The sequence below is a fragment of the Alosa alosa genome, chromosome 17 (genome assembly GCF_017589495.1).
Source record: "Alosa alosa isolate M-15738 ecotype Scorff River chromosome 17, AALO_Geno_1.1, whole genome shotgun sequence".
In the NCBI taxonomy this organism is placed as follows: Eukaryota; Metazoa; Chordata; class Actinopteri; order Clupeiformes; family Clupeidae; genus Alosa; species Alosa alosa.
In genome coordinates, this window is record NC_063205.1 from 14,855,039 (window position 1) to 14,871,349 (window position 16,311).

The 16,311-nt window shown below is 41.6% G+C and overlaps 1 protein-coding gene and 1 long non-coding RNA gene across 8 annotated transcripts in view; one reads left to right on the top strand and one right to left on the bottom strand.

The window, feature by feature from the left end:
• LOC125310563 (chloride anion exchanger-like) overlaps nt 1–16,311 on the bottom strand; it is a 35,538-nt gene that overhangs the window by 14,286 nt on the left and 4,941 nt on the right. For 4 of the 7 annotated variants that reach the window (XM_048268096.1, XM_048268097.1, XM_048268095.1 and 1 more), the window contains exon 2: nt 11,765–11,904. The exons of 1 other annotated variant lie outside the window; for it this stretch is intronic. In XM_048268096.1, coding sequence (XP_048124053.1) covers nt 11,765–11,904 — 140 coding nt within the window. Of the gene's footprint in view, nt 1–8,058; nt 9,694–11,764; nt 11,905–13,458; nt 13,614–16,311 lie in introns of those variants that run through there. 2 more of the 7 variants (XM_048268099.1, XM_048268100.1) reach the window with 2 other exon arrangements.
• On the top strand, nt 2,256–4,000 carry LOC125310565. Its single transcript, XR_007196322.1, has 3 exons — nt 2,256–2,364; nt 2,766–2,900; nt 3,294–4,000. It is a non-coding gene; the product is annotated as an uncharacterized LOC125310565 (long non-coding RNA).

A 16,311-nucleotide genomic window follows, 5' to 3' on the forward strand; every position in this document is an offset into this window, starting at 1 on the left:
TGTATAGAGTCGATGGATGGGCTTAACATAATAACGGAAGAGTTGCGACGGTTCCGCATGAATTCCCTGCTACTTGAAAACAATGAAGATGGATGCTGCTGCTGACGAACAGCGCGACTGGACTTAAAAGTTTGATCAACTAGCCAACTACCTCCGCTGGTGGGAAAATACATGGGACTCCTATTGCGTTCAAAGGGAATTTGAAAGATAACCGTTTATCCCGCCCCTCGGATTGAGCACTGGGTATGGTGAGTTCCCAGACCCTACATCTTGATGTGGGTCTGGCTCGTCAGTCTACCTGCTCCTCCTGACTATTTATCTAAATCTATTTATCTAAACATTTAGTAAAGTAAGCATATGTTGTGTATCTACAAAATACTGCAATATACACTGAGATATTAATCATGTTGAACTTTGACCGTGGCGCACTGTAAGTCATTGGTATTTTGCGCTGAGCCCTACGGCGAGCAGAACAAAAATCTTAACCAAGAGAAACCTAGCGGCGAGCGCAGTGCATACCGTGTACAATGTGATAGGCCCTTAAAGGTTGTATCAGCGATAGCGGGGATACGTCACTTCTGTTGATGTTCAAACAAAACAGAGAGCTAGCTTGCTACTCCCTCCCGTGCAATTTAAGCTCTCCTAAACGCACATCTCATCGGTTATTTATGGAAGCATATGAGTAGCTTTATTCAAATGAGAATGCAATCTGCAATATGCAATTCAAAAAGACATTACATTATGCAATAGACAATTCATTATGCAATTTAATATTGCGATTTGCAACAATATCCAACCAATTGTATTTTATTGTATAAAATGTATTATTGTATCTGCAAAGTGACAATGAAATCCTAAAATCAATTCCAATCATTTTGGTTAAAAAATAGAATAAACATGGATTGAATTGCATTCTATTTTGCCATGGTACTTCAGTCTCAAAATTCAAATGGCAATTCATTTTGCATTTCAATTTTCAATATTCAGTTTCATCATTTAACTGTCAATTTGTTTTGCAATTTAATATTTAAAGTGCAATGTAGGATTGCATTTTAAAAACATATTTGGCAAAACTGTCAATGCCAGCCTGAAAAGATTTTGGATTATTTTGGGCAAAACGTTTTGCCATCGTTTTGAGGCATTTTATTCAAATGGAAAAGAAATAGCGCCCCCCCGTGATTGCATTGCACTTTGGTCACGGTCTTTTTGTTGCAAAATTCAAATGGCCATTCAATCTGCCAAACGCATTGCAATCTGTCAAGTCACTCGTTAAGGCAGGAACTAGGCTACGTCACTTCCGTGTTTTTCTTACCCAGTTAGCGCTTGCAATTCGCTTATAGACCCTTTCAACAATAAAAACAAAAACAATGCTGAAACATTCTATTTGGGCCCCAATCTACTTCCTCTGCATTAAGATAACATATGGAATGTTAAAAAGGAAGTCTTGTGGGGCCAACTATGATGCTGATAATGGAACTCTCTTGAAAGGGTCCATATCACCAGAGCCCATCTACGGAGAGCCTTGCCACTCTGTATTAAGTCCCATTGTACTGAATTTTGGATGCAGTTCCACCAGAGTTTCACTGGGGGCGATCGCCATGAGTGCAGAATAAATGGGAGTCAATGGAGCTAGACGGCTAAATGTGTCTCTTTCACCTGATTGTCGTTGACAAATCTCAGATTTGATTGTAGTTTGTATAACTTCTACATGGGTTATAGGTCAAAAGTGGAATGAACGAGTACTTGTGTCCTTTTGATTTCTTACAGGTTGGGTCGTTGTTGCACATAACACGCTAGCATTGTGCTAATTAACGACGTCATTGACACATTTGAAAGGCTTTTTAGAACAATTAAGTGACTTTAAAAAATATAATACTCAACCAAGTGTATTTTCTTTGCCTCCCCTTTCGAATACAATACTCAAATTACTTTAAAAAAATGATATCCCGAGAAAAGTGGATTTTGAGGGGTACAGCTCCATAGACCTCCATTCATTCTGCACTCGTGGACGAGCGCCCTCATGTGGAACCACAGAAGGAACTGCAACCAGTTCAGAAACCGGAAGTTCTCCGAGAGTGGCAGTTCTCCCCTTATTAGACATTCTCTGATATCACCTAACTGCCATTATGAGCGAAAGCGAGGCTTGGGTTGGTAGTAACATGGGCGTGGCTTCGGTGGAGGCGAGAAAACACTGAGCTGTCACTGCTCAGCACGGTCATTACATATGCTGGACCGAAAACTTACAGCTGCCCCCAATAACTGCTGGACAAGTCGAAACTTGGGCAGATGAAGGGCATCCCATCCCTGGAAGTGTCCAAAAGGGATACAGCAACTTTATCGAGGGGTATATTCATGACATTAAAGGTAAGCATGTGAGAACAAACTGCTAACGTTAACTAATAAAGTGAGCTACCTAAAATGACTAGTGAACAACATTAGCCTAATGTTACTGTTATTATTTATTGTTGTTGTAAATGATCAATATGTTCGTTTCGTTTGTCAATATTGTTTTGCCAATGTATGCACTGTCATATAGTTAGCCTGTGCTTTCTCTTTACGGTAAACAATAGGTTGAGGACGTGACAAGTTAGCTAGCCAGCGCAGCACAATTTAATGTAGCTAACGTTAACGGTGTTAACAGGTGGCAGACAGAAAACACGTCTTACAAACGTAGCATTAACATGCGTCAACCAGCTGGCAAAATGAATTCAAATATATAATGTTAATCTTTATCTTCTTTGATGTGCTCATTTTGTGAATACTAGTCAGGAGGAGAGAGGATGGGTGCACAGTGAAAGCAAAGATCCTTGATTACTAGCTTTAACCCTCTCTGGTGAAAGCTAGGGCTAATAAAGCTATTTCCATCCATGAGGAAGACACAGACACCCTACACAGTTCAGGTAGTCAGGCTGGCTAAGTATTCAGAGGCTGTACATTTCCTAGTGTAGAGCAGGAGTTCTCACTTCTCAGTCAATTTCAATCCCACATATTTATATTCTGTACAGAATTACAATTTAAACAGGATCACATAAATTGTAATCTGTTGTACAGAGGTACTTGAATCAAAATAATGCTGTTTGATTTTTAACCAAAACAATTACCATTTGAAAGTAACCCCAAAATCCTTTTTAAATGTGCCGAACTCCTGATTCTGGTACACATTACTATGGTATGTGTCAGTGCTTGTGTTACAGTTCTATATACTTATTCTTACTATATAATTTAAAATTGAACATTCAACTAATGTGACGAGAGTAGAATAACACATTTTACTGTATTTTTGTCTTTTTCAGGTGGACCTTTCAGCTGGAAATCCAGTTATCGGCGAGGTGATATGCAACTGCAAAGCTGGCCTGGGCCGTTGTGCACATGTTATTGGCTTACTGTACACATTAGCACCCTACCAGAGGTTGGGATTGAAGTCTGTCCCCCCTGGGCAAAGTTTAACACCTAAACCCATTAATTTAGTGGAAATAAATAAAATAAAGCCACAGCAAAATGATCTGGCCCCTGCTACAAAGGTACGGAGTGAAGGGGTTGTCAGTAACCTTTATTGTCCAGTGTCACTTCCCCTTCCTTGTAAAGACTTTGCAGAGAGATTGCAAAGAAATCATAATGAAATAGGAAGCACATGCCAGTTGGCATCTTTAATGAACTCCCAAATGTATGAGCCACAGTATATCCCATCACCTTATGGTGACATTCCTCTCGGGTCTGTCCTGAGTTATCATATTCAGCCTGTAGTAACCCCCTCTCATAACTATTCTCCCTTTGCATTGCCTCTCTAACCTTGTAGCTTCACCACTGTTCTGAGTCAGAAAGAGTTGGATTATTATAATGGCATTTCAGTGACACAATCAGACTCTGAACATATATAGAGAGAAACAAGGAACCAAAATTACATCAACTACCTTTAAAAGGGTGTGCTCAAGACGAGATGACTTTGACAGTCTCGCTGTCAACTTAGAGGAATAAAAGACAGGTACAAACAAAAGCTATGCACAGAAATACACTTCAAATCACTGGAAACAGTATCCTGCCATGTGGATTTGTGATTAACCCTGGCGCTCCTCACTTAGGCGCAACCCCAGATAGGAGAGTGATTGACCAATCTGAGGACTGCCCTTATGGCCTCTTAGAAATTAAGTGTCCGGATAAAGATTCCTGTGTAGATTGTCCTTACCTCACACAAGATCTAGATGCCAATTTATCATTGAAAGAGGGCCACGAGTATGGTTTTCAAATGCTTGGACAAATGGGTCTCACTGGGCAACCTGGTGTGACTTCTTTGTCATGTCTCACACTGACTTTCACTTAGAGACCGTATTTTGATGCAAACATGTGGGCAGATGTGAAGCAGAAACTAGACTGCTTCTATTTCCAACACTTCTTACCAGCTCTTTTGAAGGGAAGAAGATGTAGTTTAGTGCAGCAAGTGTTATTTTCAGGATTGACTAATCAGTTCATCTTTCCTATTTGTACCACATTTTACACAACCTTTTGGGATTTATACAAATATGTAAGTAAAGAGTTGTTTGTACTTCATTATAAACGTCTGCTATGTTTTTTTCCACAAAACAAAATGTTACTACTCTACTGTAAAAGACAATTATACAAACAAAAGTCTTACCTTCTTTCTGCACATTTATTAATTCATTTAGGTGTAAGCATTTAAAAACATTTCATACAAAGTGACTTTAAAGTCAACATATACAGTGCAGTACAGTGCGATGCACTATTGAATAACAAGTTATAAAAATAACAAAATTGTAACATACAGTAACTTGAGCCCTGTTAAACATATGTACATGAATGAGACCATGAATGAGACTAATGGCACGATTAGAATAATTCGATTCAATAATTCAATCAATCAATTCTCCTCTACGCTAGCATTGCTGTTTCGTGCTTCTACTAACTAGCCTTAGCGAAATAAGTGTACAGAAGGACAAATGGATATTAGAAGTTTCTTTAGAGAAAAAAAAGGGCAGAGCAGGCACAAGAAGTGGAAACTCACAGTGTGTCATCATCTCCCGCAACCCAGGAGGACATTTCGATCAGCTCAGTTTCAATATATTGTGATTTACTATTGAATCACATGCGCAGTAAATATGGTAAACCTGACCTCGTTTGAGGGGGCTTCCAAGCAATGCATGTTGGGCTTTTGCCAACTAAGGACTTAAGTGTGGTGGTTCCTTTGTAATGGGAATATGTTTCAGAATTTAGTACTTTTGAGCTGGGCCTTTGGACATGCAATTCTGTACGTGGGAAAGTATTTTTGAAGGACTGAGGCATGAGTTCATTTACCGTCTGTCGTAAGGGCCAAATAGGAATAGATCCCAATGTGTAGTAGAGGAAATTTGTCCAAGTGATGCAAATTCTACTGACAGTTGTTTGAGATACATTAAAAAGGGTAGCAAAGGTCCTGCACTAAAAAACCCTGCCTCAAGCGGCACAAGAAGAGAAAGAACAGATCAATAAGAGGTAGGCTTTGCTCTTGAAATCCCTTTCTAATGATGGGCTGATCTGCTTGTTTTAGTCTCTTTGCTTGACTCCAACCTACCATGTTCTCAGTCAGTGGGGTTCAAAGGCATAAAACAGCCATGAGAGTCAGATAGTCTTTAAATCCTGTGTAGAACATAATTAGCCTGTCATCACATTGGAATCGTTCAAGAAAGAACCGGTTATTTCTTAGTTTCTCAAGCTCCTCCTCTTGTGATGCGATGGTCTTGCGTGCCTCTTGAAGCTGTTCCTCCAGTGGCAGGGGTCTTTGGTCGTAATCATGATCTGCATGTGGTAAACTTGTCTCCACGGTGCTGAAGAAAGTGCAAAGAAAAACAATGTTGTAGCCGTCTGAGTAGTTTATAATGTCTTTTCACCTAACTGAGCAGTGTTAAAGCTTAGTAAACAAACATATGGATTACCTGGATGTGGATGTCAGGTCATCATCAGGTATGTCCTCTACACATGTGACAGCATCTACATCACTGAACAACAATAGATACATGATTTTCCTTACATCCGATGACAGTTAACTGATAGTGACATGTTGGCAGGTTAACTGTTTAGTTAACAATTACCTTGAAAGATTTTTTTCATAAAGCCTAATAATTTGTAGAACTGGGTGAAGGAATTAAATAAAACTTGATAACTAAGAAACATGCTATTATTAATATTCTGCTGCCTGTCAGCTGACAATGTCTCAGTTAATAAGTTAAGTTTAAAGTTGTCTGGATAGATTTCAAAAGTGACATAAAAGGAAAAACAGAACAATCTCTCAATCTGCATTTAGCTTCAACATTAACATTAAGTGTTCCTGCTTGCCAGTCTTTAGTTTATCACGTTGTACTTTTAGTTAATGACACTTGGTGGGTGTATATGTACGTTACCTTGTTCTGCTCAGTTTCCTCCGGCCAGGCTTAGAGGACCATGCAGAGTCGGTACAGTCCCTTCCTTAAAGGAATTATCCGGAGTAAAATGCACTTTAGATCAATTTACGGATGATTGGGAGTACATAAGTTGAGTTGACATCAAAATCATGTCATTCGGATGTTTTTTTGTTTTTTTTAAACATAGTCCAGTATTTCTTTCGAAATTGAAATGAAGTTGTATGGACTGGACTATTTAAAAAAAAAAAAAAAAAAAAGCAACGAAATTGTGAATTTCCAGAGCGTGTTCCCAGAGAATGTCTAATAAGGGGAGAACCTTCACTCTCGGAACTCTTCCGGTGTGGTACTGCATCTAGGGGCGCTCGCGGGCGAGTCCAGAATGAATGGAGGTCTATGGAGCTGTACCCCTCAAAATCCACTTTTCTCGGGATATAATTTTTTTTCAAGTAATTTGAATATTGTATTCGAAAGGGGAGACAAAGACGATACACTTGGTTGAGTATTATATTTTTTAAAGTCACTTAATTGTTCTAAAAAGCCTTTCAAACGTGTCAATGACGTCATTCATTAGCATGATCATAGCATAGCATAGCACCAATGCTAGCGTGTTATGGGCAACAACGACCCAACCTGTAAGAAAACGAAAGGACATGACTCCCGGATTATTTCACTTTTGATTGATAATCCATATCCATTTTGCGAAAAATAAAATAAAATCTGAGGGTTTCAATTGTTAAATATGTGAAAACAATAAATGTAGCCATGTAGCTCCATAGGACCCCATGTATTTTGGACTCGCCCGCGATCGTGAACTCTGGTAAACTGCAGCCAAATTCAGTTTGTATGGGATTAATAGAGAGTGGGAAGGCTCTTCGTAGACGGGCTCTGGTGTTACTCCACACTCGGCAATCGACTCCTACGGACTTTCCCCTAAAGACGCCAGCTGCAGCAGCAACATTTCCGGAAAGGTACTGGCTTGATGAAATTCATTCTGGACTCTCTATCCGACCACATAAAGACCTCGAGATACTACGGTTTGGCTTTAGGGACCCTCTACTCACTACCACGTAAGTGTAATGTTGTTTGGAACTGTAGAAGAGGTATAAAAATAGCGTTTTGTAGGCGAAATGACTTGCCCTGGTCACTTCCAGGCTAACGAGTTTTGACTAAAAACGGTAAAATCGAACTTTCTCAAAACACATCCGAATGACATGATTTTGATGTCAACTCAACGTATGCACTCCCAATCATCCGTAAATTGGTCTAAAGTGCATTTTACTCCGGATAATTCCTTTAAGCTTCTTGAGTCCGGTTATTGTTTTGGTAAAGCAGTTCTCCGTGAAATGATCAGCACATACTCTCGTGTTTTCAGTAATCTGTCGAACGTGCACATTAGCGTCACTACAATGGTCTATGATAAAATCTCAACCAAACGGCAGCTACATCTACCACCTCACATGTACAGTTATATTAATTAAACGTGTTTGGCCATTACAATTAGTCAGAGAGTGGCTGGTAAGTTTAGGGCACTTGCCTAAGCTGTACATTAAGTGAACCCCCACATTTTTAGCACATTTCACAAGATATGAAACTAGTTAGCCATCGTCATTATCTACCGCTAGTTGTTGTAGCTCACATTAACGTTAGTCCCCAGACTTGAATATCTTACCTGAAAATGTGGACCAATGTCTCTCCTTATTTTCACAATCCACTCTCGGCGTATTTTAGGATTCACTGGAAACCGATGGAAAGTTTTATTCCGACATGAATCCCTCGCAGCAGTACCATGACATGGTGTTTCCAGGTCCGTAAACAAATAGCGATATCTATCTACTTCCGGAGAAGTTACAAACCGAGCCTCGGTCTGGCGCCAATATTGACGTAGGTGTTAAAAGTGAATGGAGGAGTTTGCAGCTGCACTAATGCTGCTTTTTATTTGTCTCGTAAATCCGCCGCCCGGGTTGGAAAGTGTAAATTACCCAGCTTTCTTGCGGCATTTTGGGAAGACACGCCCCCTTTAGGTCGTAATATCAGCCGTCCGACTCGGGCTCCTCAGTAATCCGAGCTGAACCAGGAAGAACGTACAACTCGCACAACAAAGATAAACAAAGATGGCTGCGCCCACATTTCATGTAAAGTTGATTGTCTTTGTATTTGTACTACGTTGGTCGTTTTAATGTCGATTTTAAATGTTCGTACACACCTATTTACATTGCTGCTTCAGTCCGGTCACCAATGTATGCATTACACGGTTCTGCTGTGCGTGCAATACAATGTAATGTTTTGTTTTCGAACTGGTTTGCTAAAAGGCTACAATGCTAACAATAACAACAACTAGCCTGCCACTGCCCCTGGTGGCTCGAGAAAAATGCGACTGCACTTGTTGAAAAATGAAATAGGCAAAAATGGCTAAATAGTACTGAAATGTAAGACTTGCAACAATGGAATTACTTGAAATGTTCGTGTTTCTGTAGAAAAACATTATAATGTGTGTTGCTGCTAGTGGTTTAGTAGACAATGGACAGGCATACTATAGAAGTAGCCTACTATATGACTACTTCTGTGATTACAGTACAGCTCAGACGTTTGTTATGTTCTGTAATACCTCTATAATATCCTAAAGCCACTATAGTAGTTTTATAGTACTTCTATAGTATGTCATTAGCATGGCAGCTGCTGCACTGGTGGCGTCCATGTTCTTTCCAACTCGTCCTGTAGCAAATGCCCAAAGACGCATTTGGAACACTATAAGTGGTACGAGCCAGGCAATTACGTCACGTTTGCACGTCAGAGCAACTCGGGCGGCGGATTTCCATGACATCCTCGAAAGCAGCATAAGGTCTCTGGCTGATTATGTAGACCACCACCGTGGAGACCTTCTGTGGATACCACTGGAGGGAATAGAGGGTTACCTCTCCTATTAGGGAGATCGTGAAGCTCTTTGGAGTTCACAGGACAAGTAGGGCTAGATCGCCCACTCTGTCGTCCATTGTCGTTAGTTAGGCTAAAACTCACACAGCCTTTCCTTGCCCTGCTCTCTCTCTCTCACACACACACACACACACTCAACGGAGACTCCCCTCCGTGGTCGGGCTAGCCTCATAAGCGGACCGGGGGGTGCGGTCGCTCCGGGCCCACGTTTGGCCAAATCTATCTCGCTGAATTGTTGTATACGATGCTTATTTGTAGGCTACTGATTGCTGGGGGGAGGGGGTGCTACTAAAGATGCCGCTGGTTGGCAAAGTTATCAGCAGCAACATAAGAGCCTTAATAATGTAAGAACACAGCTGGGTCTCGCGGACACTAGGCCTACTCGCGGTCACGGTTAACATTATTCATCAACTGTGACATGATATGTTTTGCGCCAACCCCAAATAAACAAAAAATGTAAAAATGTGCCCCCTTGAAAATCGCAAATGCCCCCTCTGTCACTGTACTCTACAGCCGGGTCTGTCGGCCAGACTGCAAACTCCTCCATTGCAAACGCTAACTGGGTAAGAAGACGTAAACACGGAAGTGACGTATTTTTGAAGTGACGAAGTTTTGCCCACAATAATCCAAAATCTTTTCAGGCTGGCATTGACAGTTTTGCCAAATATGTTTTTAAAATGCAATCCTACATTGCACTTTAAATATTAAATTGCAAAATGAATTGACAGTTAAATGATGAAACTGAATATTGAAAATTGAAATGCAAAATTAATTGCCATTTGAATTTTGAGACTAAAGTACCATGGCAAAATGGAATGCAATTCAATCCATGTTTATTCTATTTTTTAACCAAAATGATTGGAATTGATTTTAGGGTTTCATTGTCACTTTGCAGATTAAAATACAATTTGTTGGATATTATTGCAAATTGCAATATTAAATTGCATAATGAATAGTCAATTGCATAATGTAATGTCTTTTTGAATTGCAATGTAATGTCTTTTTGAATTGCATATTGCATTCTCATTTGAATAAAGCTACTCATATGCTTCCATAATTATTGATTGAAAACCTTTATTTTGCCTTTGAGTGGTTGCCAACCCTGTTGGTAGCAATTGTTTTTGTGTACAGATCTCGGAGCCTAGGCTGCTTACAGAAACATGTTTTTGACGGCCTGCTTATGGGGCAGGTAGCTAGCGGATTGTTAGGAAAGATTAGATGAATGTGATCATTTATGTTTGGGCCTGAAATCGCTGATACAACCTTTGTGTGAAGTGTGAAGATTTTGGTTGGTTGATTTGGTTGACTAGCCTAGAAATCTAGGCGCACCCTAGCAGCAGCAAATGTAATTTGCAGCCAGGGTAGTCTAGCAACTCTCCGTTGGCTTACAAGCTGGAAAAAGTAAACTTCTATCAGGCCAATCACATCGTGTATAGAGTCGGCAACGGTTCTGCGTGAATTTCCTGCTACTTGAAAACAAAGAAGATGGATGCTCCTGCTGGCAAACAGCGGTCTTTGAATCGCGAGTTAAGCTTTTTTTTAAATTGGCAAAAGTTTGATCAACTAGCCAACTAGCTCCGCTGGTGGGAAAATGCATGGGACTATTGCTGCGTTCCAGTGCCCATTCAAACCAATGGGACATGGGACTTATCCTACCTGAAGTATACTAGCTAACTAAATGTAACTAAATGTAAATCTAACTAATGTAAACTAAAACATGGACGACCGCCACACTAAGCTGATACACGCTTTGTTTTTGTCTGTTCTGGAGCCGTATATAAAGCACTGTAAAAAGCACTGCAAGATAACTGGGTATACTTTGACCGTAGGCTATATCTTCATGCAAACAGATAATGACGACATAATTTCACGCCATAATATGAAAAACAAGTTGTGTGAAAATGGCAGTGTCTAAAACAACCCTACACGAGAAGTAAAGTTTATAGCCTATTCCTTGAAGTTTTACATCTCAAGTGTGACTCCACGGACGCCACCATTATCCTCTGACTTATTTTGGTGAGGTCGGGGTAGGTCGAGCTCCCCGAGTTCGCCGGTACGAGGTTCCACTTCGACAGGCATTCCACTGCACTTTTCTTAGTTGGAGGTAGGATAAGTCCCACGTTCCACTGGTTTGGATGGGCTCTGGAACGTGCCATATGAGTTGTAGCGCTATCTTATTACGTGCAGAGGAAATTTGAAAGACAACTGTTTATCCCGCCCCTCGGATTGAGCAGTGCCAATGGTAAGTTCCCAGACCCTACATTTTGATGTGGGTCTGGCTCATCAGGTTGACCGATATCTTCTCCGAAGTGAAGTGTGTTCAAGTGTTTCGTGACCTTGGAGCACAGCCACTAGTCCAGTGACAACTAAGCCACGGAAACAGTGCAACGCCTGTGTGTCTTCTAACAAGTTTGATGATAATTGATCCTGGGTTTGTTAATTACCTTGGAGCACCGCCACTAGTCCAGTGCTGACCCCAGAGACGATGTCATTCAGCAGCCACTCCTTCAACCGGTAGATTCTCAGCCAGCCAATGATGGGCATCAGAGACAGGGCTGCATTCTTAGCACGTTTGGAGTCACAACTGGATTTGGAAAAATGGCCCAGATATCCATGTAAATGCCATATGCTAGCCTCTTGCTAGAGAGTACATCTTCAGTGGAGTATATTATCAGATGAATATAGTTAGATGAATTAGTGTCTGTAGATAGAAATTGTGATAATATGTAGATTTGGGTAGTTTGGTCTTTTCATGTAGCCTTGGCAACTAGCCATCTAGTATAGGCCTGAATAATATGCACATAAAATGACATTTGTTAAACTCACCTCAACATTTTGCAATCATTTAACCCTCCATGCTAAAGTCACTGTTAACACCACAAACAGTGCTGCATGCAAGACTTATCATTATTTTTTACTCTTATGAGACAAGGGTACACTTTCGTGTAGTCTGTGAAATGGGTGAATGTTTCTTTTTGGTGGCACTCTGCCTCTGCCATTCATGGCTCCAACAATCCGGGTACTTTCCATTTTTTTTTCCGTTCCGTAAAGAATATCTGGGTTCATTGAATTCAACATAGAATTTTAGAACCTTAACTTGTTGCGGAACTTACACCTTTTAAGGGTTTTAATATGAGACTGGCTTTGTTTATCATTACTATGGTAACTACAATAGCACTAGTGCTAGGTGTTGCAGGCTAACTCGGAGCTGAACTATGACATATAATCACAACTCCTAGTTCGCAAAGTTTCATTCATTCCTTCATTATTAGATTAGACATATTTAACATCGGACATCAACTGACTTTAGCTAGCATGACTGACTGACTTTAGCTAATGAAGTGTTTGCCACAGACGTAAACAAATTTAGACGTCGGGTCCCACAGCCTCCCATCGGGATTCTCTCTCCTGATTGCCTGGAGCCACAAACCCCTTATTTTCCCTTCCCTTTCTTTTTGTCGCAACATACTAAACCGCAAATCCTTATTGGGGGCCAAGCAGCGAAGCTTGGCGTATCAAAGCCAAACTCGGTACATGGGGTCAGTACCAAATAGAAATATAATGACTTTTGACCTATAGGTGGCGCTATAATTAGCAAAATTACCTTTTGGCCTGTAACGGGTGTTGTGTTTGGAATTAAAACTTACTAATGGTGATTTTTAATACTGTGGGAGGTCCGAGTTGCGAGCTTTGGATCTCGGATGAGAGAACGAGAGCAAACACGAACTGGTGTGTGGAGTGTGGGAAAAAAAACTGAGGACTGCAGGATGGATCATTGCTGAGAAGTCGTCGGTAGCAGTGACACAAGTGCGGTCACGTTCCTCTTCGGGAGCGTTGCCCACCATCGATGGCAGTATTTTATCCCACTCTGCACAGCATAAACACTCCATTTCAGTTGCCATGGGTTGGCACACTCCACACTCACACCACCAGTTCGTGTTTGCTCTCGTTCTCTCATCCGACTCGCCTTGACTAGTCGCAACGTCCTCTCTTCCCAGATCCAAAGCTCGCAACTCCTCTTCAGTGAACTCAGGTTCGAAAAGGTAGGGTCTTGGATCTTGGTAGTCGAAGTCATCATCTTTGTCTATCGTGTAATCTTCCATATTCATCGCCACTAGAACTCTTAGAGAAAGCCCACCTGTCAGTGTCAGCCTAGTAGCAGAGAACTTGGTAGTCACGCTGGTGTATTGCCGGAAGTTGAGGGTTTACAGATGCTGCGTGATGTCTTTGCGCCTGGCAGCGGTGCTTTGCCGGTGCTATGCCCGAAAATAGTTCCAAATCTAAATTGGTCTAGTAAATCCCTTTGTGTTAATTTGCATTGATATTTGTACTTGATGTGAATGTACAGGTTACGAGAAATAATTATAAAAGATCTTGAGTTATTTGATTCACTTTTGCAACGACATGCTAGCTGGCATCTCCGGATTACATAGCGATTCAACACCATAATACCACAACAACTCATCTGCAAACTTAAAACTAAAGCTAACCGGCCGTTTCTAGATTGGGACAATGGCTGGGTCGGCACTGCAACCTACAGCAATATAGTGAAATTTGCTGAACACAACTCTGGTGGGTCTCATCACCAAGGGCGCTTTGGCTCACTCATCCAACTCTAGGGACTGCTTCCGGAGAGGTCACACCCAACACCTGGGTGACCCAATTTCACCTAGGGGTGGCGTATTCCTTTAATACGGAGTGGCCAGGCTCTCCGTAGACGGGCTCTGGTAATAGCAAAGTGCCTACTTCCTTCACCTAAAAAAGGGCATGGACGTTCTGGGACTCATTAGCATATCACTGGTGACAAGACGTTGGAGCCATGAATGACACCTGTTCGGGAGAAAAAGAGATAAAAGCCCACCTACACTAAAAACTGATTGGTTGATTTAGCGAAACAGGCTAATCAGGATGACGCACCACCTCTCTCTCTCTCCCTCTTGTGTGCGCTACACTCAGATGCACACGCAATTCGAGGTGTAGGTCTCGCGTGCGTGCTCTCTTGCTCGCTCGCTTCTGATTCCGGGAGATTTTATCTAGGCTAATTTGCGGGCATAGGGAGCCGCTATCAATATGCAGGAGACTCGCGGAACTTCCGGGAGACTTGGGATGTCTGATATGTATATCCAGACAGCAAAATATATTTGGGCCAGATTTGGTCCAGATCTGCATTAGCATTTGGCGCAGATCCACTAAACGGACCTGCCCCGGGGTCATTTCTTCCAACGGGCCAATACCGGAACAGGTCGGAATTACGGATCAGAGACAGAGCTGGGCCAGTACAGTTATATTGCCATGGCATTTGGTGCGGATCTGGCCCAGACTCATATTCTACATCTGGGGCTCATCTGGCCCTGGTCTGTGATTCATATTTAAGCTATCAGACAATTAAGACCCACAAAAATACCCACACAATTTGTAATCTTCAAAATAGTTTTTTATTTTCAAAAAGGCAAAAGAGAACAGTGTGTCCGCTAGCCTCACCTAGGCCTACAACATAACACAAACCAATATGTGAAATGTAAGCGTAATGTGTCTTTTAATTTTTGCTACCATTTTCATTGGCTTATGTTGATAAACAAACTTCGCCAAACGCACTGAAAGAAAATGTCATGTTAACATAGTCCGTTGCATCTAACCGGCTGATGTCCGATGATGATGATGACGACGGCGCAGATCAGCAGCTCGGTGGAATTTGACAGCGACAGTTTGTTGTTTCGTGAGAGTTCTTCGACATTAGCTAGGCTAATCAATCCAGATTGCAGGGCAGGCTGCTAGCAGGTCAGCAGCAGTTCCTTGGTCGCGGCAGCGGCAGATCTCTCGCAGAGTAGGCTAGTAGCTGTCCTGAGAAATATTTTCGAGCAGACGGTGAATTGCAGCGCCGTTCACGGATGGATGTCAGAGGACCAGGGCAAAAACTAGCCCAATGGACTAACGTTAATGTTAGGCATCAACCTGCGATTCTTCCTCACTGCTCCTGTGAGACGTACAACACAAAAAGCAAAGAAACAAAGAGTAGTAAATATTAGATTCAACATCCAAAGATTATTTATTTTATAACAGTATATAGTATGTCAACAAAGCATTGCATCCTTTATATTCAGTTTGATAGGCAATCGCAAAAAAAACCTGTTTGAACAGGTCTCATCAACTTTACATGCAAACCGGTTAAACTGGAGGACAGCGACAATTCTTGTGGACCTTCGATAAAAAGCCTAGTGTTTACTGCCAAGTTTTTCCACTCTAAATCCATTTTAAACAGGCTTAAAAAACGCTGGCCGGCCACCAAGCCGGCTATGCAATACCTGCAGTGCTACTAGCAGCAAGGCTAGCTAGCTACAGACAAAGTGGGTAGCGCTAACATGGCTACGAATTTGCAGCTAACACACAATTAACACGATATTCAGCGATTTTGGTGAATAATAAGAAAAGCTCACCAATTCAGCCTGAAAGCATATGTTCACATTAGTTGTGGATGCATGTTTAAAAGAACCTAGACTACCAGCTAAGCTACCAGCTTGTCTGGCACGTTTCAGGTTGTCAGAATTTCAGAGTAAACTAAGTTTGTAAACTTTTATGTTTAATACAGGCCTAAATATTTAACAGACTAAGATGACATCAACACCAGTTTACTTATAAAATAATACTTGTATAATGCACTTACCAATAATCACAAAGACGTGCAGCCTGCAGTCTTCCACTCTGCATAATCAGATAACGTAGAGTTGCAGGTTTATGTGGGGAAAAAGTGTTCCGTTAGTTGTGGCGCGTCAGGTCTCGCGCTCCTCCCGGATCCGGCCCACACCGCCGGACTCAATTCAGTTGTGGCGTCTGGTCTGGTCTCGAAGCTGCCCCGATAGGCGCCGCACCCAGCTGGATGGACTGTCACAGTCAGAAGCTACAGACAAGTCTGGCGCAAAGTTGGTGCAGATCTGCATAGTGAGTGTGAATCTGCTGATTCAAAAACGGATCTGGCACAGATGTAAATGCTGTC